We start from the raw sequence: 24836 nt of genomic DNA on the forward strand, positions 1-24836 counted from the left end.
GGCTCTTTAGATGTGTAATCGATATGCAATTACAAATAGACTATTGATATACTTATCCGAAACACCATCGGATAGAACAGAAAACACGGCAACTCATTTTTTTTGTGTAATCCCATATATTTTTTTTGCGAAGATTGCACTGAATGTCTCTAGCCACGGTTTCTGCCTAGTAACAGAAAGGGGCTTTATTATTATTACTATAGTCGCCCTATATTTCTGTTGTCCACGTGCTCCGATCACGGTTAACAGCAAGCAGCACAAACAGATTTGCTAGTAACTTCGTGAGTACAACTTTTTGGAGTCAACAGCGATAGAGAGTGAGGGGGCGGAACCCTGCTGAGCCCCTGCGCTGAACGACAGCCAATCGCTTCGTTCTCTTAACTGCCAGTCACCGAAATCCGTCCAATACCCGCAGTGCCATTTCTAAACTGTATTCCCTACTGTGTCCTCCAACTGTTGTATGTTCTGCCAATCGCTTGAGGACAGAGTGGAAAAAGGAGCAAGCAGAGTTAGAGGCAGGACAAAATAAGTTATATAGATCTTTATGTACATATATTGTAATGTTTTAGATAACGTGGCAAGAGGAAAAAACAATAGCGGTAAGTGTGGATGGACTTCATAGTTTAGACATGGAGCCCCCTTTAAGCAAGAGGAATCCGGCGATAAGATTAGCGGATTTGGCAGCGACTCAACCCCTTCCTCATCAGAATATGACAGGCTTCCCGGGGTTGGGGGGGCATCACCCTCTCTCCCACCATGCCCACCTGCACCCTGGGGAGATGGGCAACGACCCTGGAGTGGCACTAACTCCATTTGGACCCGAGCACATGGCACAGACAAATGCTCTCAAACTTAGTCCCTCTCAGCACATTCAGAGCCATCCCGAAGCCCAGACCGCGGCATCTTTCACTTCTGCTCAGACCACAGTTGGTTTCCCTGTGGCTCACCCCCACTCAGGCTACTCAAGCAGCAGGGACTTCATCCTCAGGAGAGAGCTCTCAGCCTCTGCTATGCATGCACTTGGCGACCAGCATAGTTCCGCCTCCTCCCCTCATCACCATGGCATGTTCATCTCCCCAACAGGTGCTTATGGGCACACGGAAAGTGGTGCCCATCCACTTTTCTCTGGACTTCACGACCAATCGTCCCCAGGTGCTCATCATCACCATGCCCTCAATGGGCAGATGCGCCTGGGTCTACCGGGGGACATCTACGGAAGGCCAGAGCACTTCGGCCACAGGCCCGAGCACTATGGACCCTCTTCTCTCCATAGCTACAACTCCATGAACCTCAATGTGAACATCGCTTCTGCTCCTCACGGAGCCGCGGGGGCGTTCTTGAGATACATGAGGCAGCCCATCAAGCAAGAGTTAATCTGCAAATGGATCGACCAGGAACTAAGTTCGAAGAAGCCCTGCTCCAAAACTTACAGCACCATGCACGAGCTGGTGAACCATGTTACGGTAGAGCACGTTGGGGGACCGGAGCAAAGCAGCCACGTCTGCTTTTGGGAGGAATGTCCGCGCGAAGGAAAAGCATTTAAAGCGAAGTATAAACTGATAAATCACATTCGCGTTCACACGGGAGAAAAGCCGTTCCCTTGCCCATTCCCAGGTTGTGGTAAAGTGTTCGCCCGGTCAGAAAATCTAAAGATTCACAAGAGGACTCACACAGGTAAGCGAAAATGCATCAAGATTATCTACTACAACTGCATGTAAACACAAATTATCCTTGTATCAGTGAAACAGTGTAGAATGGTTGAATACACGAGTATAAGCTGCTATTCAAACAGTCGGGGACAGTGACCGTGCGTAAAAGTAACGGGAGTAGTTTTATACAATAATTAAGTTAACATGCAGTTTAATGTAAGTCACTAATTTCGTATTTGAAGCATGCGCTATTTTACTCATACAGACGTGGGGACAAACGTGGGAGGATTAGAGCATATGGTTTGTAAAACGTGCTTACGTACTTCCAAATGAGTGCTCCTGGTAGAATACGCGTAATGGTTCTCAGTCCGCATGGACGTTTACAGCTCTGGGAGTATGCATTGAGCTATTGACTAAACACATCACTCAATGCATTTTGTTCAGGCTGGAACAAGTGCTGTTATTTGTCTTTTGACATTTGACTAAAACAAAATATGGCAGTCAGGGTTCAAAAGAAACATGCTATGGGCTATATTTGTTTAGCATCAGTAGCCTAGTTGTATAACCATAACATAAACTACATTTTGTTTTAGTCTAAAAGTCGTATCTAAACAAAAGTACTGTTCCATCGGAACATGTTGAGCAGTCACTCAAAATCTATACAAGGCAATCTATTCCACCAGAACAGAATTTGTGCATTCTCAATCTCACTATGCCAATGCTATGTGGCCATGTTTAGTAAATTGATCGGAATTCAACGGAACGACCTCAAGGTCCCTTATTTTTCCGTATGTGATTATTCTCAACCCTGATGCCACACATTATGAATCAAGCAAATATTTTCCAAACAGTGAATTTAGCAATCAACCCATGCACCTGTTTCTACTTCTTTTTTTCTAGTCTTTATTTAGCCTAAAATATACCACATAACGTCAGCACCTTTCTCCTCTGACTCATTTCCATTGAAACTGTCCATTGTGGCACTGAGTTTACATCCTCTCCCCATGTACATGAGTAGGCCACATGAGTATGACATGTTACACGTGTTAAGCAATGGACATGCCTCCTATATAAGGGAGTGAAGTGGTGGCGGTGGAGATGTATAATAAATAAGGTATGTCGGGGAGGAAGGCCTCGCGGCGGAGTGGGCTGCCACACCGACCGTTTATGGAGTAATTACACTGGAAGTGGTATGTTACCAAGCAGTTAAGCGACGGTTTCAATTAGGCTGTTGGCCTACTTTTGATCTAGCATGTGAACAGCTATGTTGAAAGTGCGGGAAATTAATTGATATTTGTGTGAGTGAGAGCAAAATTGATATTGTGTGTTCAAAAATGGTCAGGATTAATGATTGAAATAGACCGATCTTACAGGTTCTAACGTTCATGTTATTGTTCTGACTGTAATGACTTTGAAATAACCAACTGATGTTATCGTATCATAGATGATATCATGTTTGACTTTGCCATGCAATGATATGTATTTATTTATTTCAGGGGAGAAGCCTTTCAAGTGCGAATTTGATGGATGTGACAGGAAATTCGCCAACAGCAGCGACCGGAAGAAGCACTCTCACGTCCACACCAGTGACAAGCCTTACTACTGTAAAGTGCGCGGCTGTGACAAGTCCTACACACACCCCAGCTCACTACGAAAGCATATGAAAGTCCACTGCAAATCCCCCCCGCCCCCCTCCACCAACGCTTCCTACCTTTCATCCACGAACCCTCTAGGCGCCCCCCTTTCGCCCTCTTCTGAAACGCACAGGAACCGGTCCACAAACCTCTCGCCTCAGGTTACCAACCTCAATGAGTGGTACGTGTGCCAAGGGAGCGGGGGACCCAACCACCTCCACACTCCTTCCAGCGATGTGCCAACGTCAGATTCGGACGATGAGGATTCTTTCAGACACTCAGACCCCAGAACAATGCTCTAATGTTTACAGACAGGACATATTTTATTCCCCACGTCATCTCCCTACCGGTAAAACAAATACTGGCCCTTAAGGGTAGGAGTTTAATAACTGTATAAGCATATCAACGATTTTAAACATCAAGTAGCCTAAAATGCGGTGGAGAACAGACTATGAGGAAAACATGCCTTGATATGAGCCCTAACATTCCCTGGAATGAAGTGAATGTATGAACATTACAGCACTGTTCAACCACAAACACTTTATTTAGATTGGAATAGTCAGTAGGCATGTACGTTGTTGCTAAAGCTACAGAATATTCAGTCATTCAAAGATTTGTTTCATGAGTCACATAGCTTAGATGTAGGCCTAACTGTTTTATTCTGAGAAGCAAAAGCCTTCTCAAAAGGAAATGTGTACAGGAAGACCAACATACACCCCTCAACTGGGGATGAAGGTTAAATTGTCATTTACCTGATCGACATTAGCAATCCCTCGACTTGTATTTAGGTAACATGCCTTATCCATTATTGTATAACCCCAGAGTATTAGGCTACAAGAAACCAGCGCTGTTGCCATCAGTAGTCGCTGACCAGCATATTGAGTAGCTAACTTGCAAATATGAATGAAGCTGCATTTTTCATTTAATTCGTCCAAATATCCATTACACCAGATGCATCAGTTGAGATGAGGTCAGGAATGTAAACAAGATTAACTAGATCAGCAACAGCATACAGCGGCATATATCACCCGGAAATATATGATAAACATACAAGTGTCTTAAAGGGTTCATACATTAGTTTGAAAAAATTTATACAATAGCTATGTTTGGATGGAATTTTGTAATATTTAAGAACTATTTAAGACTATATTTTATGCAACAACAAAAAAATACACAGGTGTTACGCTCGTTAAAGAGTACGAATAAGTCCCCTGAGAACCTAAATATGTAGGCTGACAGGCTTTGTCCCTGACGCATTTGTATATTAATTGTATTGATGCTCGTGAATGTTATTGTAGTTTTCATGTTTTGTACATTGTAATTTATTTGCTGGTATCAATGTCGTGCTGGAATTACAGAGACACCAAAGAATAATAATATCAATTTTGGTGAAATGTATTAACTGATGCTTTTTACTGTGTTCTGTAAAGGAAAAAAAAACTAATTATTCTTACTTGAATAGGCTGTGTAATGTGAAAATCCCTTTTCTCGCATGCCCTTTGTAGTAATCTGTCTTTGAGGCGCATGGTACTGTTGGTTATGATGGATAAAACGTGATGGTGAACCAGATTTGATTGTGCAGACCCTTGATGTTCGTGATAAATTTGACAACACAAGTTTATGATTAACCTGGATAAACACTCCAGGCCATGTAGTTAACAAGTGTCTTTTAGGACAGACAACATTTTCATTTATAAAGTGCACCGATGTGTCTAGAAAGAAGAAGAAATATAATGCTGAGTTCTGATCTTAGGTCACATCAGCAACCTTACACAAAGTTTGACGATTGAAACTCGAGGTTTTCAAGCATGCTACCAACATTGAACAGTGGCTGAACATCTAGACTTGTAAATGAAATATGTATATTTGAATTGTCTTACAGTCCAGTACACGGATATCTCAGGAATAACCACTAACTCTGAGGCTGGTCTAATCACTAGGCTAATGGCGGAATTTACAGACCCCTAATGGCGTTCTTTCTGAAAGGCGGGACAGCACAAAGCAGAGCGAGCATGAATCATTCATGGGAAAAATAAAAGATAAAAAGATATCTGACAATAAGCAGGACCTTGTATAGAGTATATGAAACAAGTCCCCCTCTTATTTTCACCATTAAAACGCACAATCTCCCCTGTCCCGTCTATAGAATTAAAATTGACCAACGCGAGTCGTGCACCACTTCAAAGGCCGCTACTTCTGAACGGAAGGCTGGACGCTTTGCCAGTCTTCATGGTGCGTTAGGATTTCTATGGCAATTGGGGAGCGAGACGCTCACATTTGAATATGTCTGGTCCACAACACTAACTGCCACTAAATGAACTATCATCAAAGCACTCTGAGCACCTACTCCAGAAATGCCTCATGTGTCACCGCAAATACATTGTTGACAGAGGAACAGCCTAATGTGCAAGTGCATGTTTGTCACCGCTACGGAGACAGGTTTCGCCACATGAACAGGTCATTCGGTAAAACAATTACAGGAGTGGTACGGTCACGAGGTAACAGGTAATATTTCATTCAATGTAGACCCCATAATAAGTCCCCATAATACGTCACGCACGTTTTGAATCCTTGAGTCGGTCCACATTGAGATATGTAGCCTTTTGAGATTGTGATATTGTTCGGCACCGGTGATTTTCGGTTGGATATAGCTGAATGGAAAGCCAGAAGTAAGCATTCTCAACTTATTTTTTAGCTCCCACTCTAGCAGGTGCAACGGCCACACCAGAAACTATACCATGGCAAAAAGCAAACAAGTTATAGGCTATGTGAGTCCTAATTTATAGAAAAAGCAGCAGTTGTAGGGCTTTTGACCTTTTTGGGGGTCTCAAGAGCTTCCCTTAGGTCCTACAAATGTTGTGTCTTCTAATTAGGTTTGTTTATGGGAAGCACTCTTGCTTTGCATTTCGCTTTTGTTCACAACATTTATTTGGACATGGGTAGAGTATTCATGCATTTATCTAAAACAAGTCCTCCTGAATGTTGCAAAATAAACACGATGAAAAATAACCAAATAGACGGTTCCCTCGGCTTGAAAAGGAGACACTTCATAAAAGGAGTGAAGCAGTCACCGTTCAATGAGAAGCTCTTTGAAGTAGAACTTATTATCTGAGGAATACTTTTTGGTTGTCCTAACGACGCTGCTGAATAGGAAAGGCACTCCTTTGTCAGCGATTTGTTCTCCTTTAGTGGGATGCCCGTGGAAATCACTTACACGGGCCACCTTAACATGCTGCCTGCAAATCAGTAACAGGCAGAGTCAGACATGCAGACGCCACTGGGGAGAGGACAAAGCAAAAGTCGCGGTGAAACCGGGGCTCGTTCTCTCTCATTTCGTCCTTTATAAGGGCTGAATGATAATTTCTCAGACGACCGTAGAACCAAAACAAACGCTGTCTTGTCAGAGTTTACAAGCATTAGCTAGTCATTTCTCTGAGCATCAACACAAAGACTACATTAAAATGTTTTTGAGGTGATCCTTTGCCTGAACAAAGTAAAAGTTTCTGTTGTTGGATGTAGTATATACTGATTGTAGGCTACCGTTAACCTACAAACTCAAGGCAACGGCAGCCAGTGGTAATTTCTTTAACTAAAAATAGTGTCATGGTCAAGTCTGTTCATACCAGATTTTGGACAGAAACATATGGGCCCACATAAAAAGAAGACGCGCAGTGTCTAAACACAGCAGAACAGCAACACCTTGTGACTAAAACGTCCCCATGAAGCAGAAAATCGTTTTCTAATTTGAAGAAAGAGCCATGAGAGAGATTATACTACTATTTTAGATGGCTATGCCACATTTTCAAATTAAATAGCCTACCCTAAAGTGAAAGCTGAGATCACCCAATAGAATTGCTTTAACAGAGCCTTTTTCTTCCATCTTATGTTGAACTTCGAAAACTCCTGTAAATAGGAAGCTTTTATAAACACAAAACAATATGTCTATAAAATATTCTTTCTGTTGTATACTTTTTTAGAATATGGTAAATCGAAATGGGAATAAACTAGTTGCTTGTGGTAATACATTGGGTGCCTATGTTGAAATAGTAATGCTCTCAAAAAGACTAAATGCTGAAAAAGGATATACCATCTTACTTTTATTTTACAATATTTTGACAGGGATCTCAGGATGCACTTAGGCTAACACTTGTTGTTGCATTTAGTGTTGCATGAAATTATATTTTGCTTTTTTGTCTATGTTTTATCTTCGATAGCCGAAGACAAACATAGTAGGGAAATGTTGACTCAGTATATTCTCTTGATATTCAAAAAAAAAACCTCACCCAACCCATGTGTTAAATGTCTGAGACCAGTTACCATTTAGTAACTTTCCACCTGTTTTGGCACTCTTAAGACCCTTTAAAGCAACATGTCCCATGACGGAAAATATGTACACGATTAAAACAGCCGTGTTGTCTCTTCCTTGTCAAACAGACAGTTTCTTACTTTCTAACATCTGACCCCGTCTCCCCCTCATCAGCATGCTATGCTAGAGTGAGAAAACTGGGCACATATTCATTCTCTAGGCATTTTGCCAATATCTTCCATGCACCCTACCTGGCTACTAGCTTAAGTTTCATGAATAAGTGAGAAACAGTCGAATCCAGTTGCAGTTGCACATGCTACTTCACCCGGCCAGCTCCTAACCTCTAATACCCAAGATAACACACGGAACAGCATTTATCAAGCGGAAAAGGGCACGTTGTTTCTCGCGCAGTGAGTATATGCAAAGTTGTCTATAAAGAACGAATTACACCGAGAAGTGAGATTGACCGAACGAATGACAACTTTTAGTCTCTGAAGGGATAACCCAACAGAAAAACGAAGCCGTAACCTGAGCTCTATGTGCTGTAACTACAGGAAAGTTGGGTAGTTGGAAAAGTTGAGGAAATGTGTTGTCCCTTTGGATTAGAGGCTGGGTGACTGGATGTTCGTGGTCTGGAAGCATAGAATCTGAACTCTCGGTTCGCTCGACCCTTATTCGAGCAGCTGTGGTTTCACCTATTAGCCCCTATGTCTTTCCGAAAGGAGTGCTAGAGTTAAACATCCTACAATGGGCTCGCCGGGGGGGGGCACTCGCCTGACCTATACCGAGTCTTAATAGTTTTATAGGAACTTCATTAAATCAATTACCTAGTGAGCACATCATAATGTACTTGTAATTAACTGTGAAAAGCTGGATTTTTCTAACACGTTAGAGAGGAAAAGCCGACGGGACTTGTGTCATGGGCTGGATGCATTTTGTATGTCTTTGGCTGATTTCCGTTTGAAAGTCAATTGATTTAGCTACACTGTTGAGATGGTGTATGTTGTCATGTCTGCTCCCACCCTGCATATTTAGGGCAGCACACTTGCGGTGTGGTCCCAAATGTCAAGGTGCCTATAATTTCCATTTTCAGGTTTGAGAAGAAAGCTAATCACTCACCAAAAACACTTAATGAGATTAAGACATTGGACTCAGACAAAGAAACAGTGACTTAATGGCAACAGTAAACTCAGAACACCCTGGACTATATGAATCCGAAAGGCTGCCGGTTTGGGGGTTAGTACAAAACAGACCAAAAAAGATTTAGCCTAAAATGGAAATGCTCTTTCAGCTGGCCTGAAACATGTAGCCAGGTTACTGCAATCATAACATTCATTAGATAAAGGGGTCATTAAATTAGACTATATTTGTATTGATAATTTGTCAAATGAAAATCTACTGCAGTGAATGAAAAATGTTAACATTTTGTAAATGCAGGGCCTGAACATTATCATCTGAAACTGACAACACACTGCTAAATCAAATAGCTGTCCCACAGTTTTAGACAGACTGATATAATCTGCAAATACATAATATATTTTCATATGAATTAATGTTTCAAAGTGAATATTCTAGAATATTCAAAGGAAAGTGTGGACCTATTTGCCAACCCAAAAAGTTGCAAAACATTTTCTGATGACACGAAAGATGAGTTATTGTTGTTTAACGGTTGATTCAGTCAAAGAACTCTTATAAACCAGGTAATTTACCAGATTTTTATATAACTGCCTACCTTACAGCTATAGGATAACTCCATATCTCTCCTCTCTTTATTTATTAATGTATCTCCCTCCCTCTCTCCTGTCATCATGTTATCATCACGCCTTTGGCTACTTTTCATTCATCCACCCCTCCACAGCAGAGCAGATGCATCACCCTGCTCTTGCCTGTCTCCATCCCAGAGAAGCTGACATAATATCAGGCGCTCAGTAACATCTGTGGGGGTAGAGACTTGGTGCCGGTCCAAAGCCCCATGGTCGGGTCTGGGAGCCCCTCCAAGGCAGCAGGTGAAGAGAGCAAGGTCGTCCACGGACGAGTGTCCAAGCCAGGGCCTCATACCTGGCCCCGCTTCAGCCCGCTGGACAGAAGGTAGAGAAGGAGGGGAAGATCAGCGTGCTTATGCAGTACGGACATTGGCTAAGTGCTCTTTGCTCCTGTGTTACAGGGGATTGCTAGAAGCTTGTAAATGTAGGATGTTTGGTTCAGTGTGTTGTCGTGATGGTGTGTTAGCCAGCTGGCTGTGTGGTGGTAGAGGCGGTTTGGTCACTTAATGTTTTGGTCATGCAGGCCTCAGATGTGGAACAAGATTGAGTTCTGGTCTAATCGTAGCTGTCTCAGGTTATCATGCAAGCCTTGGCAGTCAACACCTGGTGGGTCATTGGGACTGTAAAACCTTAAAACCTGTTAAAGCAGAATGGAGAGTTGACCATAATCACAACTGATAGTGTAGTACGTGTAGTCTGGTTCAAGTCATGTAATGAGACGATCCTGTCTGAGACTTTGTCTTTTTAGTGTCAACCCTGGACCACAAAGATATCCTCTCATCCTGAAGGAAGATGGGGCTTGGCAGAGCTAATGGTTGGACCCTTTGTCTGCTTTGGTGCTCACACTTAATTCTGCATTGTTGTCCTGAACTTAATGCATGTAGGCACTTCCAAAGCTGTCTGAGGTCATTGATGAAACAAAAAGCCTATTCTCAGTCAACGGTCATGTTAAATAAGGTCTGACAAAGGCCCAGTGACCATAGCTTGTTCTCTGTAACTTTAAATTAAATGAAAACCAATTTTATAGTACCGAATTCCCTCTTTCTTCAAAAGCGATTGGTATGAGAGAAATGCTTTAAAAAACGGTGAAGACATGCTGCCGCAGAAGTTATCTCCAACAACAACACTGTCCTGACAGGAAGACAAAATAGAAACCCAAATTGATTTCTTAACCTTTCAAGTGATAGCATTTGCCATCACCAACCCCTGCAGCCCAATTTCAAGTCTGTATCGTTTTCTTTCATACCCAAAGCTGTATCTTAATGACACGCCTCAGGATGGGTCATAACATTTGAACAAACACCTTTTCCGATGAACCATATCTATCTACCCCCATTCTCCATCCCTCTTTTTTCACCATCACCCCTTCCAATGTGGGCAGTGATTGGTATCTCCTGCCAGATTTGTGTGGAACTATCAAGCCTGCAACATCAGAGGACTAGCCCCGAATGCCTACCCTTCGTTGTAGAAAAGGTCAGCATTCAGAGAGGAAGAAATCATTCTCTCACAGCTGGAGAGGTGAGGTGAGCAGGACCGTCCACAGAAGGGAAGACAAGCAGAGTAAAAATAGAAATAGTGAGAAGCAGGACTAGGGGTTAGAGATATTGGGAAGCATAGAGAGAAAGAGAAAGAGAGGAGCGAGAAAGAGAGAGAGAGAGAGAGAGAGAGAGAGAGAGAGAGAGAGAGAGAGAGAGAGAGAGAGAGAGAGAGAGAGAGAGAGAGAGAGAGAGAGAGAGAGAGAGAGAAAGAAGAGAAAGAAGAGAACAAGGTGATGGGTGATGGTCTGTTGAGGTACCAACCGGTAGGGAGACACAAACAAAATCATAGAAACAATGACATAACACACCAGATACAAATCTTATCAAATAAACAGCAGACCCAAATCTGGCCAGTCACTAAGTCAGTCGCAAGCTTTGCCCGCATACAAATGCAGTAGGGGGTCTGACTAACTCCACATTGTGAAGTCCCTCTGTAGCCTATTGTAGGCAAGTTCTCAAAGTGTGGTGCCTGAATAACCCCTATAAGTCCCCTATAACTCCCTTCTCTTCAATGGAGTTCTAATCCAGGGCGATAAGCCCGTAAGCTAGCACTGAGGACTCCTCGGAGAGGGCCTCAATGCGTCACCAGCCATGCAGAAGGAAGACCTCCCTCTGGTTCCATATAGAGGTAGAGCAGGATGGATCTAAAACATCACAACACTACTCACCTCTCTGTATAACTCACCTCTGGGATTGGCAACAACAGATATGGGCTTTATGGCTTCGGAATATGGGACTAGAGATAATGGGGGACTTTGTGTTTCCAACTGACCAGGGATAAGCTCAAAAATAGATGTGGATAGGCTATAAGATATGGGACGCACCTCTAACTGACTTTGGAAGGGCTCAAAGAAAGAGTGAGGTGGGTTATTGGGGAAATAGTTCAAGATGTTACGAGATAAATGAACATGACGTTTTTTGACATTCATGTTGAGGATTGAGGATTCTGTAGGGTTTACCCAATATTTTTGGGCCAATGGTGGTCTTTCCGAAGGTCCTCCAATTGGGTTTGATGACTGTGACAGTCGTAGACATGAGTTAGAAGTAAGAAAACCTGTTTATCTACAGACGTGAACGGTTTCCGAGAGAAGCGGGAGGACGGTTTCTGTATGTGTTCATTTAACAGTGGCAGTTTGGAGTCAGTTTCATGGTGATCTTGCTCTGCCAGGGATATAGAAGCACAAGAAGTCCTCAAACCCTGAGGCCAACATTCCGTTGATGCCCTTTCAGAATCAGAATCAGAAAGGGATTTATTCTCCATGAAAGTTTGCACAGACAAGAAATTTGCTTTGGCAGGAAGGTGCATACAATAAACATATAGGAATCTTAAATTTAAATATGTGGTCTAACTATACTAATTTACCACATACATACATTTCTTGGTGGTTTAGACACCACCATTCACTCTCTGCTGGCTGATCGGCTTAACAAACTCACAAAAATATCCTTGTTTTGATTGCCTTTTTCTTATATAAAGTTCAAAACTGTCAAACAAACTGAACTTAGCTCACCTCTTAGAGATAAGCCCTGGTTGTCTTGATGGAGCTTGATGTATAACGTCCATAACATTGTGGGTGTGTCCCAGAGGGCACTACCGCTGGACTGTCCTAATCACAAGACTAATTGTATAATTAGGCCGGCCCCATTGGGGGGCTACACCTCTTGCTCTCTTCCTGACACTTGCCATGGTAAATGACAGAATATCTCACCAACTCGCACTGCAGATCCATCATACTGACACGGCGTCAGAACCAACGGCATATTAATGCATATTATGATAATAATGGCAAACATATAGGAGTGAAATATAGTCCATTTCAACAGGGGGATATTTATGTTTCTGCTGAAGATACTATTTTCAGAGATTTCTGCCTAATCCATGACTGAAACAACGTGGAGGCGTGAGTGGAGGTCACCTGTAAATTGTAAAGTATGATCACTGCCCTCGTACTGTCATCCAGAACATTTGACATGCTCTTTCATGCCAAAAGCCAGCCTCATTTCAAATGTCTATAAGAGGGTGGTCTAATAGGTGAAAACGTGTCATTAGTTATATGGTACACCTCCTTGCTTTATGGTACATGATGAAGCCAATGTTCACAATTGTTCCTTGGCTTCATCTTAGTGGCTTAAACAACAGGATTCAGGTGTCCTGATGTTGGGAGATCATGGCCTGTCTCAATACATTATGAAATTTTTATTTTCTTACATTCCTATGAAACATTCAAATACACAACCTGCCCCTCCCTTGTGTTTCTCGGTGTTGCCGTGCCCATTATTACGGCTGTCAAAACTTGAGCGCTGAACGTGAACTCCGAGTGAAGAGGCTGCGGCAGGCGCAGCCCGGGGGAGACGGGACTGAAGGTGTGAGCGTGCGCTGCTGGCTCCATGGCCGTGGCGGGGTTATGACACCTCTCCAACCGGGAGGCCCCCACGGGAACCCTCATTACGACGGCTCCTGTAGAAGGACGCTGCGCGCTGCAGAGCGGAGATGAGGCCGTGACTCCTCAGCTGAGAATGGGGGAATCCTGCTCACATCCCAGAAACTGTCGGCCTGTCACGGTGCAAGGGGAGAACATCTCATGATATAGATGATAATAAGGATAACCATTCTATGTTTACGGAAATGCCTTATTTATTAGTGCTAGATGACAGTGAGGCTCACAGTGATGGTCAGAAAGGGAGGCAAATGTCAAGTTTACTGCTACTCCCCAGAGAGAAATATCGCACTCCCTGATGCAACCTTGACAATTTGCAGCACCACATATGATCAGCATATATTTCCAATAAATAAGGGTTTCTGACGTGCTTGCATGATTAAAAGTCAATCATTAAAATGTTATTTTAATTTCCTAGTCTGAATTCAATGTGAGAAGTTCAGTTCAAAATATTTTACAAGCCATTAGACACAATTTGAATAAAACTATTATATTTTAAAACGTTTTCTGGTAATAAAGAAGGCAAAATAAGGTTTGTCTTAGTCGAAAGGGAAAACTAATTCTGGTAAAAGAAAAATGATCTGAAACCTTATCACCTGTAAATATCCCTGGAATGCTCGTTCCATGCGGTTTTACGTGCTTCCAACTTTTTTATGACGCGTGCTACTAAAATGAAGGGATAAAGTTCGTTCAAACTTCGCCACTACATACTGTGACCGAGATTCAAAGGGCAAGTGGTGCTTCATTAACCGTATCCCCGTTTACTTTAGTTCCCCCCTGAGTCTCAGAGAGAGCGGATTAATGTCAATTACCTGTCATTGCTGAATGCCAACAATATGGATGTTGCGTGGCATAATATTAATTGCTTTGCAGTTTGTACAGCCAAAGTTTAAATCCGTCCTCAAACTCTGTCCGCTATCGGATGGGTTTATATGATCATACCATAGTAGGCTAGGCCTACGATTATTTAAGAAATAAAAAAATAATTTCCAATGATACGTGCTCTACTGTTCATTAAGAACAATAAATATTAAATATTGCTATGAACAACATGACACTTTGAATGGTCTTTAAAAAACAAATTCGCTCTGTAGACAGAGGAAGCTGGAAAACAGTTCATCAGAACTCCAATTTCGTTGAAGACGATTTCTGAGGTAAAATAATTGTAACCTATATTGTGTAAAAGATCCTCCTGTAAATGTTCAATTATCTTAGAGAGCCTATAGGCTACACAATGATGAGAATGTTAAAATAATTCGTTCGATAATCAATATAGCCTATTATTTAAATAAAAGCCACACAATGATAAATAATTTGGCAATTTAACATGAGCTATTTGCCTTGTTTCTAAGAATGCTTTGTTTGCTTGATCCATTAAGGGCCTACTTAATTTCCGTTTTGAACAATTATGCCGTCTTATCTTAGAACATGTTTATTTTGTATGTAACAAGCATTTTCGGCTAGACTTGACGACTGTGTTACAAAAACAACACACACAAAAGACATCACACAAGTCCTAACTTCGGGACACAGACAACAAGAGAATTCTTTCAACGTCTTGAATCGGGTCTATAGACCTTCAGTGCTCTCAGGGATGAAAGACAGCTCTTGACTCTTTCTTTCAAGGGGACCAATACGCTTGTCAGAATCTTGAAAGAGAAAGGGGACAAAATAATACGTGCCTTGCGCGCGAGCTCTGGGTTTTCAGGTTTAATTGGATTACTGAAGATGATGTTCGGTCCATGTTGGACCGAGTGGCAAGAAGGATATATTTAAGACTCCATAACATGTTTTTTTTGTGTCTCTTGAAAAAGACACTACACGCTTGTAGAATCACACATTATTTGTAATTGATACACTTTGAGACCTGGGAGACACATGTAGGCATGTAACCCATTATATCCAAACTTTCATAAAGTTGATTCACTTCGATGTAGTTGATGTAAGAAACACTCTCAACAATGTACGACTGCTATGCATATAATTATAAACTGTAGGTTCTGTGCGAGGGAATATGAGCAATCCCCCTTCCCCTAAAGCTATGCTGTTTGAACTAGGCTTGGAGAAACTGTAGCAAAGCACCAGAACTCATGGTCAACACACAGGGGATCGAGATGACAGCGATCAAGAACGCACATTATTTGACATTCTCTCTGCTCCTCAGGGCACACTCAAAAACACATCCCCGGTCTGCCGGTCAAACAAACGGTAAAATGAGATGAGTTGTAACGCGAACACGACAGCTAGACTGAGTAACGGGGAAAGAGTCGGAATGTGGTCTCTGGCGGAGAGTCGCTGTCTGTGCTCACGCGGCGGCAGCAATAACAAGGTGCGCGCAGCTGAGCGTGCAGGTGCCCATGCCGCGTGCCCGGTCTCCACCTGCTCCCGTAGGGCGCACTGATGAGGAGACTCCAGTGTCAGAAACGTGTGTGTGTGTCTGTGTGTTTTCATAAATGAAAGTCGGAGCAACAAACATAAAAGCCTACCCTATCATTTTCCTTGCTGATATGTTAAGCAACTTCTTATTTTCGTGTACTTTTCTCATATGGGACCAAAAATTTAAAAAAGCTCAATAGCCAGTCAGTGTAGCCTGTTTACACATTCTAAGAAAAAAGTTAAAAAATAGATTATAAGATTCCGTTTCTAAATTAAAAGACAAGACGATCACATTGATGCCACCTTTTCGGTGACCGGGGCGCAACCAGACAGATAGACTCAGAGACAGACAGACTCATCTGCTGCCCCAAACGGCCTGTCTGGCTAAGTTATTTGGATGCACTACAACCCCCAAGGAAGTGCTTGTACAAATCGAGCTTTGGCTTTTAACCTTGCATTTTAAGAGATGTAATGCGCATGATCAATCAACATGCCTCGCATATGTGAAGGACACGGGCGTGATTAGGTTCGCCTCTCCGCTTGCGCCGTCCCCCAACCATCAACTGGGAGAGCGTATATCTGATGCATTCATAAATTATATGAAAGACATATTTGAATAAGATTTGAAGCAGTGACAGTAAAAAATAATTTACGTTTTCCCCCCATTCCCCACAGACATCATCGTGGCTAGAACACGCTCCAAAGTCTTTTAAAGCAGCCTGTCTTATGCCCCTGCCTGAAATCAAATCTCTAACGTAGAAACATGTAATGACAGTCTATCCAATGACTCATCATCTGGTCTAGGCTAATTAACATGAACTATTATTATGAATCATTAAATTAGTATGCTATCTTATAGGCCTAAATTAATACAAATATAGCCTACAAAGGCCATTGGCCTAATTGTTCTGTTAGACAGGCTACATGATTTCACTGCATTTTGATATAGGATAACAAGACAGCAAATAGATGTGCGGGAAAAGCGTCACTAGACAAGTAACGCGCTCTGCTTTCTAAGTTATTGAGCTTTCTTTAAGGGATACAAACATTTGACAACCAACAGTCTAAGTTGCTTAAAACTGCTACAACACCAAACCTGGATGTATTAAAACGTCGGAGGGACTGTCACACTGTAACGACTCTCATTACCACGACCCCAACACCCTTCCTCAGTTTACTAGCCTCCTAGCAACAGTAGACAAAGCAACCGGGTTTTAGTGGGCTCCGGCGGGGCCGGGCTAGTCTTTGATCTGTCCCCTTTAAGAAGTGGGGATCGGGGGGAGTCAGGCCTAGAGCACTCGGGGGCCAGGGAGCAGACGGTTCTAGACCCTGCGAACTTCATCGACTGGGAATTGGGCTATAACAGACTGGCAGACAGACTTCCATGACAAGAAAACATTATGCATTTGAATAGGGATGAAAGCACAGTGGGCTATCATTACAAATATTGTAGCTTAAATTTGATCAGACCACAGCAAAACACATATATGGCTATAACAATCTAAATGGGAATACTATAGATTAATAAAACTTACAGACCTATTTCAATTGAAGCCTGTTTTATTGAGTTTTAATGACCATGCTTTCAATTAAAATGTTTGCCTTGGTTAAAAAATTGAGGTTTGTAGACAAACAGGTCCCCTTTTGAACATTTTGTCCAGTGATTCCGGGTGATTGAGCCGCCGCTCTCTCTCCTCGCTGACTGACGCGTTTTCTCTTCGACAATAGGCTCTCCCAAATGAAGTTAGTGATGGTCCACATGTGCCAAATCACTCAACCAGCCGTCTAGCAGATAGATTTTGAAGTCTGTGGCGAATTACATATTATGTAAATTTGAAGAATGACAGACAAGTAACGGGCGGGTAAGTCTATACCCAATGTTCATATTAAATGCCCATTGTCCTTATCTTGGTTTTACCAATAGTGTGCGACATAAACCTTCTATATAATGATTGGCACATCAATAAGAAACGGCAAAAGTATTTATTTTTTGATTATTTGTATTTTTCATCTAAAAAAATATTTTTGTTGTTGTTTCATTTGTCACATATTTAAGCAAATAATTAAATATATTCGTTTTACAAAAGTTCTAACATTTGAGAAACGACGATCTTCCTCGTAAAAAAGTTAATTAATTCATAAATCATTTTCAAGAGTGCTTATGCGCGCCCTCACGTCCAAAGGCCGCTGGATTCAGTTGCCGAGTTTTTTCTTTCTTTCCATAGGCTACTTATAATCAACCACCCTCAAATCTCCACATGGACAGAAAAGTAATCTCCTGTATAATACATGTAGTACTAGGCTTAAGCATTTCATTTGGGGGGGGGGGGTTAGGTAGGCTATATCTGTAACATAAAATAAAGGTAGGCCCTAGGGTTAAACTTTTTTTTTGCAACAGTCAAATGTTTTGCAAGTTAAAAACTGTTAACTTGAAACTTATTAAACTACAATTTTATGTAGGAATGTGTTTGATAACAAATAAAATATAAAGCCTAGTTATTTCTAGACTATCAAATATAGTATCACAATTAAGATGGGTGGAGTCAACTAAAACTCTGTTCATAATCATCACCACGGCTACAGCAGCTGCTTTAAAAACATTTCTTCAAACGTCTTAACTCCAACAAAATCATTCTCCTAAGATCTTAACGAGTTATTTTATTACTGGGACATAATCCTTTGTTGAAATTAGTTTGTCATATATTGTCATTAGCACACTATTAAAACAATGAAGTCATTATCCGGGCATCCCCGGGCGAGAAAATTAAGCGACTAACCCCATTTTTGCCACCCGGGTCCCATTTAGATTAATGGAAAAATATGTAAAACATTTCGTTTTAATTTTCCTCTGACAGTGTTTTGCATACATGCATTTTCTCCGCCTGTGTTGTACCTCGTAATTTATGAAAGCAATTTCGGCCGTCACATAACTGGGCTATGAAAATAGTGCTCGAAGCCTAATTGATTCCCGTCACCATTTTGTGAGGTTATAATCGTGTTAATTGTAACGTAATCTCCAAGGGAATACCAGCGAAATGTATTTAAATAAATCTGGCGAACAAGCTGAGAAGATTATGTCAGTTCCACACATGATATAAATGTCATGTGGAATTACACAGTAAAGGTGGAACTGACACATAGACATTCCACCAATCCAAAAAAACTAAAAAAAAAAAAAAAGACAAGCAAATACAATGTTATCACCCCATTACAGGCTAGACTGCCTAATTTCTCTCAGTTTGCTAGATTTTAAGTAAAACCACAGTCAGAAAAATAAGTTATATCTATTCTCCACGTAAAACAGGAATCTCTCAGCGTAATCATAAATACGAAATCAATCAATCAATATAAAGAACAAAATTCCAAGAAGTACAAGTATCCACTGAGACTAGCAGGTAGTTTAAGGTGTGCAATAAAACATCAAAAACTTCATTGTCATGGTTGAGTACCTTGCTGTTGGTCTTGCATTGCCCCCCCCCACCTAGACACCTGTTGTTGTTACCTCCAGGACTAAGGGGCAGAGTGAGAGGGAAGCCCCTTTAAAAGGGACCTTTCCTAGGCAGGGGACAGGGTAGTAGCAAGCCTAGTTCTAGTTCAAAATTTCTGTCTGGCTGACATCATTACAGTCTTACAATGGGTTATTAAGTATGGATGCATTCTGCATCTCAAGGTTTCAAGAAAGAAGATCTGCTGCTCATTTTCTCTCCTCTGTGACAATCTGACAAATCAACCCGGCCATACCCGAAAAATCATAACTGAACAAAACAGTAAAACCATAAAACATTCCTAACGCGTTGGATCAAGTGAGTACCTATGCAGTGACTAGCTACACGAAGGTCCTCTGAGTGGAAGAGGGACACAATCCTCCACTGGCCACACCTAAAGGCCGTCCTGACAGTTATAGAGGAGGCTCAGAGCACTCCACACAGGCCAACCCCAGAGGGTCTGCCCTTCCACCACAACACTCGACACCAAACTAAGCTGGGAGAGCAGGGCCAACACCAACGCAGAGGAGAACTTCACATGAACGCCACACCGGCGCAGAGCTGAGGTTGACGAGGGCCGAGAGAGGTGGGAGTCGAGTTTGGGCCAAATGCCAAGGAGAGAGTTTACTTTTGGGAGCTTTGCCCGGCCACAGGGGTGGAGTCCTTCGCTCTGTCTGGGCTTGGCCTGGCACCGACGTGATCCAGACACAATAGATCATACTGTAGTGGACTAACACACACACACACACACACACCCCTTTCATTGCCATGGTCACCAACAGCACTATCTGGCATTTGATACCTCCCCCATGACCCACTCCGAGACAAAGCCCTGGCCATCATGTCTCTGCTAGACAGACTTACACGGCACAATCGTCAAGTTACATTATACTGCTAAGGAACAAGGAAGAAAAAAAACCGATGTGCACATTTGGTATGTCATCTATTTTCCAAGCTTGGTGTTTCTGTTGTTGTTTTTGTTGTTGTTTTTGTTTACCTTTGACCATGGTGGATTGTACTGACTGTGCATTTGACAGCAGAGGAATCAGTCCAGCATGGATCTTTCTTCATGTTTTTCTACATCTTGCAGCAATAAATACAGGGCAGCCAAGAACCTGCACAGGTTTTCAAGTAAAAGAAAAACAATGGCAGTATCCACGTGTGTGTGCGTGCCTGCTGTCCAATGGGGGCCCTCTCTGATGGCACAGTCCCAGTCCACTCACAAAGACCCATGCTTCTAGGCTGAGGGGCACAGAGACAAAAACACTCAAATTGTTGGTTTAAGTCAACTCATAGAGGCTCCTTAGCCAACGAGACTTTGATGTTGCAAGGCCCGGGCCCCTGATTCTGTGGGGTTGGAGGTGGGCTCTGGGGCCCAGAGCGGTGCCCTGGCTGGGGCTGTGCGCCTGCTGTGCCAGGCCTGAATAAAGGAACAACGGTGGCTTGTTGTGTTTGTTTACCCTCTCACCCAACTGCCTGAACCCTGGAGATGCCGGGGCATCCGTCACCGCACAGAGGCAGGGGAGGAAGCAAACACACACACACACACCCAGTCAAGTGGCCCTTGTCCCATAGTAACCATACACTGGCACAGTGACAACCCCAAACTGTTGTTGTGGTATCCATATTACTGAGCAACAATCATGGGTACAGAAAATGAGCGTCAAATATCACAAGCTTTATTAGTGGGCAAATAACAGCACTCCAATCCATTCCATCAACATTCACTCAACAAAAGAAATGAACAAAATGAACACTGATGACGACCTTGTTGCGGCGTCTGAGGGGCATTGTGGGTAAAGTTCAATGATCTCGTGGGATCCGTTGGTGAGCAGTGTCTATCAGATGGCCGGGTGTCGGGAGATGGCTTGGGTCTCACCACTGAGTCTCAGCTCTCATCTCTCCCTTCTCTTTCCTCCTCTTTGTGGATCCTCGCCCGCCCCTTCTCCTCCCGTCACCGTTGCGCCCGATGGTCATTACTTGGGGAAAGCATCCGCCAAAGTGACAATGTTCTGTGCCTGCTTCAGTGATGGCATGTCTATCATACTGCCTCGGAAAGTGAACGCCCCCTGGCGAATAAAAGACGAGACAGGAGGGTAGAGGAGAGGAGGGGGAGACGAAAGAAGAGGAGGGAGAGGAAGGGAAGAGAGAAGGGGGGAGAGGAGAGATGAAGACAACACTACAGTACATCAACCGCCTCACTAAGGAACGTTTCTGGTAATGTTGGGCAAGACATACACTAAAAAGGCCCCGTCCAATAACGTTGATAAACCTCACGATTCCAGCGTGGGGGGGGGGGGGGGGGGGGGGGAGTAACTCGAAAATGATTATATTAGTTGTAGAAAATAACTTGTTACACAGAAAAACGCAAATCAATAAACGCTCTCTCCCTGCTGCGGATCATTTCATCCTTTGATGCGCATTTCAGATTTGGGCTCGCATCAAATGCTTTTACGGTGGGTCGGGAAAAACGTTTGAATCGTTGTGGAGCTGGGACAGGTGCTCTCGTTCATGTTGATATTTACCATGTTCTGCTTCCCCACACCCCAGCAGAGTATTTACCCAGTGTTATGAGATGATATGTTGTCAGGCAGGGTACAAGTCAAGCTCCAGACGGACCAATGGCAAACAGTAATCGGAGGTGGGAATTATGGGGGAAAACAAAACGCTGTACTGGGAGACAAAGGGACTGGTCCCGCAACATCCCCCCCCAAAAAGAATGGAACATAAACACACATGCGGGCGTTACAGTGTGGCGTGCTAGACAGACGCACGCCGACATTCAGGTTGTCCGAGGGATGGGTGAGGAGGTGTTCCCAGGGCGATGCTGGCGAGCCTGGCTCGGCCTGGCAGGGCCTGGCAGAGAGAACAGGGGGTGTGGGCAGATTGGGTATCAGTGCTACGGAGCCTCCTCAGCAAACACCCCACAGACACAAACACACACACACGAGCGTACGTGCACGCACACACACACACGCACACAGAGAGAACCCAGCCATGCACTAAATTACCAACAAGGAGATTCTGTACTTAATTGGCCCCGACCCCTCCACCCCCCCAACCCCCCAGCTCCTGAGCAGACTGACAGACACACACAGAGTGTATGTGTGTGTGTGTGTGTTAATGGTAATGGCGAGGAGGCCGATAGCTTACAATTGCAAGGAAGATAGACTTATGTTTGCGGACAACATGCCGTTGTGGATAAAACTGTTCAAAATAGCTGCTTTTCGGAATTTGAAATAGTTGAGAGTTGCAAGTAAAAACAGAAAAAAAGAAAAGAAGACCCTTTTACGCATTTGAATTCATGTGAGATTTGAAAAATATGATGTATTTAATTAAGAGCGATCATGTGCAACTATGTAATTTTGAGGATACCTTTCCCTGCTGCTGATGTTCCTGGAAGGCAGCGATGAGTTCTGAGGCCCACTGCACCCTCTCCTTGCTGGGGGAGAACTCTTCCTGGACCACCCCCACCTGGCCTGGGTGGATCACCTGCTTCCCTGCAACCACCAGGGGAGAAATAGTCACACACACACGCATGTCTGCGGATGCGCACACACACACACACACACACACACACAAACACACACAGGACAGGATATTTTTCTTTGTTGGCCCTGTTCTTTTCACGAAGACCCCAAAAAATGCATGAAATAAATACAGCTTCCTTTATGGTTATTTTTTTTTTAAGATCTATTGTCACATAGACACGCAAGCTTGTGCAAACAAGTACACCTCAGCACAGACACACAGACTTGCTACTTAATAACGTGCAAGTGCGCAGCAGAGTGGCAGATGGTAATTGTGGAAAGATTATGCAGCGACAATCAGCTCAATCTGTCATACTTAGGCCAAAACATTTAACACAAATTATCAAGATGTCAATATTGAATTTCCATTTCATTGGGCCATTTCACAATATCTTACAGGTAAACGCTGTTTTGTAGTGACAAGAGGAAGGAGAGGATTTTGCGTTTGAGACCGTTAAGAGTGTTTATTCTGGCAAGCTGGCTCTGTGTGTTCTGCTTCTCTCATGGAGGTTTCTTTAGGGGGAGCGCTCTGACGCGTCTGTGCATGTGCATGTGCGTTGGTCGAGGCCGACAGGGAAAGTCTTGTGCTACAGGCAGGGTTACAGGATGCTATGCATCATGGGACTTGTCATGTGACGCAGAGCTGGGTCCTTTGGAAGCTGTGCTAAAGCCCTGGAACCAGCTACACGCTTAGTTGCACTTCAATCTGACACACACACACATACCCAAACACACACACACACACACACCACTTATACCGTAAACACATACACACACACGTGCTTTCACATTAACACAAACAAAAACAATAACAGACTTCGAACACACATACTGTAAACAATAATACAAATAAAAATGAAAACATTTACACTCAGCCCTGTACGTCCCCCTTATCCCAGACCAGCGCTGCCAATCTCCAGCCTAGACCAGGAGCTGCGGCGCCACAGAGACCCTCGCTCCTCCGAGGGACACTGGCCTCGCAACGCCGCCGACCTAATCCCGTGTGCGTTTGCAAGGGATCCGATTTGCGGCGATAAAGTTGGAGGTTTTTCAAAAAACGCGAAGCCGGCGAGAACGACGCTGGCGGTGGCGTCAGGCCAGCTGGTGTCGTCACCTCAGGGATTAGCCTACGTCTCCGGCAACAAACGCCTGGAGGTGGAGCGGAGCGGCAGCGCCGAGAGAGAAGCCTCTTTACGTTTCCCTCTCCCCACCCCAGTTAACCTCCCCGAAACTCTGGAGGAGGGCACTCGTGTTAACCACTTGGACTCGAGACTTAATGAAATATGGAAATTCTGTCCTGCAAAACAAAATGAATGAGCAAATATTGCGAGGGCTGTTTTTTTGTAACACACAGAGTAACAGCGATGCAGAAAATATCCTCGAATTGTTTTACTCGCAACACGATCGTGTCAGTTCTTCTCAAAGGTGTGAGTGTTGGGACTATTGTACTGTTCTGTCGGCAGGCTCAGGGCAAGCGCGTGTGTGTGTGTGTGTGTGTGTGTGTGTGTCTAAGTTAAGCGAGAGAGGAGTGCTCTAGGTGTAGATTCCCTTAGGGCCGCCATGTTGGCTAAACACCTTAAAGAGGAGTCCCTGCCCCTTTTCTGAGGGGTGTGTGTGTGTGTGTGCTTGAAGGGTAACAACAACACCAGCGTGCCCCTTCCTCTCCTCTGCCACCTGCTCCTGTGCTGCCGGTGCTGAAGGCTGGGGTGTTTGTGTTTGTCACTGCCACACATTCAGACAGGGCAGGGTTAAATCCCAGAGAGGTGTGTGTGTGTGTGTCTGTGTGTGTGTGTGTATGTGGGATGACAGGAGAGTGACAGAGCACACAGACTGATGAGGTGACTCAGGTCCCCTCACTCACAACCCATTGGTTCTCCCAAAATGCATCATCCATGCCCTCCAGCCAATCCCAGGCTGCCATGTGGTGCCAGCTGCTCATTGGAGGATTGCTATTTAGCAAAGTGTTTGCAGGCGAATGATGGACCGGGGCCCAGGAACGATCGGGATGCAGGGCCTACGGAAGGAGAGAATTCTATCCTCTTTATAATTCTCTCCGTTTCTCGGCAAAGTCCAGTTGAACCGAGATTTGGCCAACAGAGACACCAAAACAGACAAAT

General features: G+C 43.5%; 2 protein-coding genes across 2 annotated transcripts; one reads left to right on the top strand and one right to left on the bottom strand.

Moving 5' to 3' along the window:
- Positions 1 to 605: 605 nt before the first annotated feature.
- On the top strand, positions 606 to 4842 carry zic5 (zic family member 5 (odd-paired homolog, Drosophila)). The gene is made up of 2 exons (XM_047047245.1): positions 606 to 1674; positions 3146 to 4842. The coding sequence occupies exons 1-2, from the start codon at positions 630 to 632 to the stop codon at positions 3583 to 3585; spliced, it is 1485 nt and encodes a 494-aa protein (XP_046903201.1). The 5' UTR covers positions 606 to 629; the 3' UTR covers positions 3586 to 4842.
- Positions 4843 to 20846: 16004 nt separating this feature from the next.
- On the bottom strand, positions 20847 to 23484 carry clybl (citrate lyase beta like). The gene is made up of 2 exons (XM_047047178.1): positions 22565 to 23484; positions 20847 to 21258 (listed from the first exon to the last, which is right to left on the bottom strand). The coding sequence occupies exons 1-2, from the start codon at positions 22727 to 22729 to the stop codon at positions 21166 to 21168; spliced, it is 258 nt and encodes an 85-aa protein (XP_046903134.1). The 5' UTR covers positions 22730 to 23484; the 3' UTR covers positions 20847 to 21165.
- Positions 23485 to 24836: the final 1352 nt, after the last annotated feature.

Source organism: Hypomesus transpacificus, chromosome 23, assembly GCF_021917145.1.
Source record: "Hypomesus transpacificus isolate Combined female chromosome 23, fHypTra1, whole genome shotgun sequence".
NCBI lineage: Eukaryota > Metazoa > Chordata > Actinopteri > Osmeriformes > Osmeridae > Hypomesus > Hypomesus transpacificus.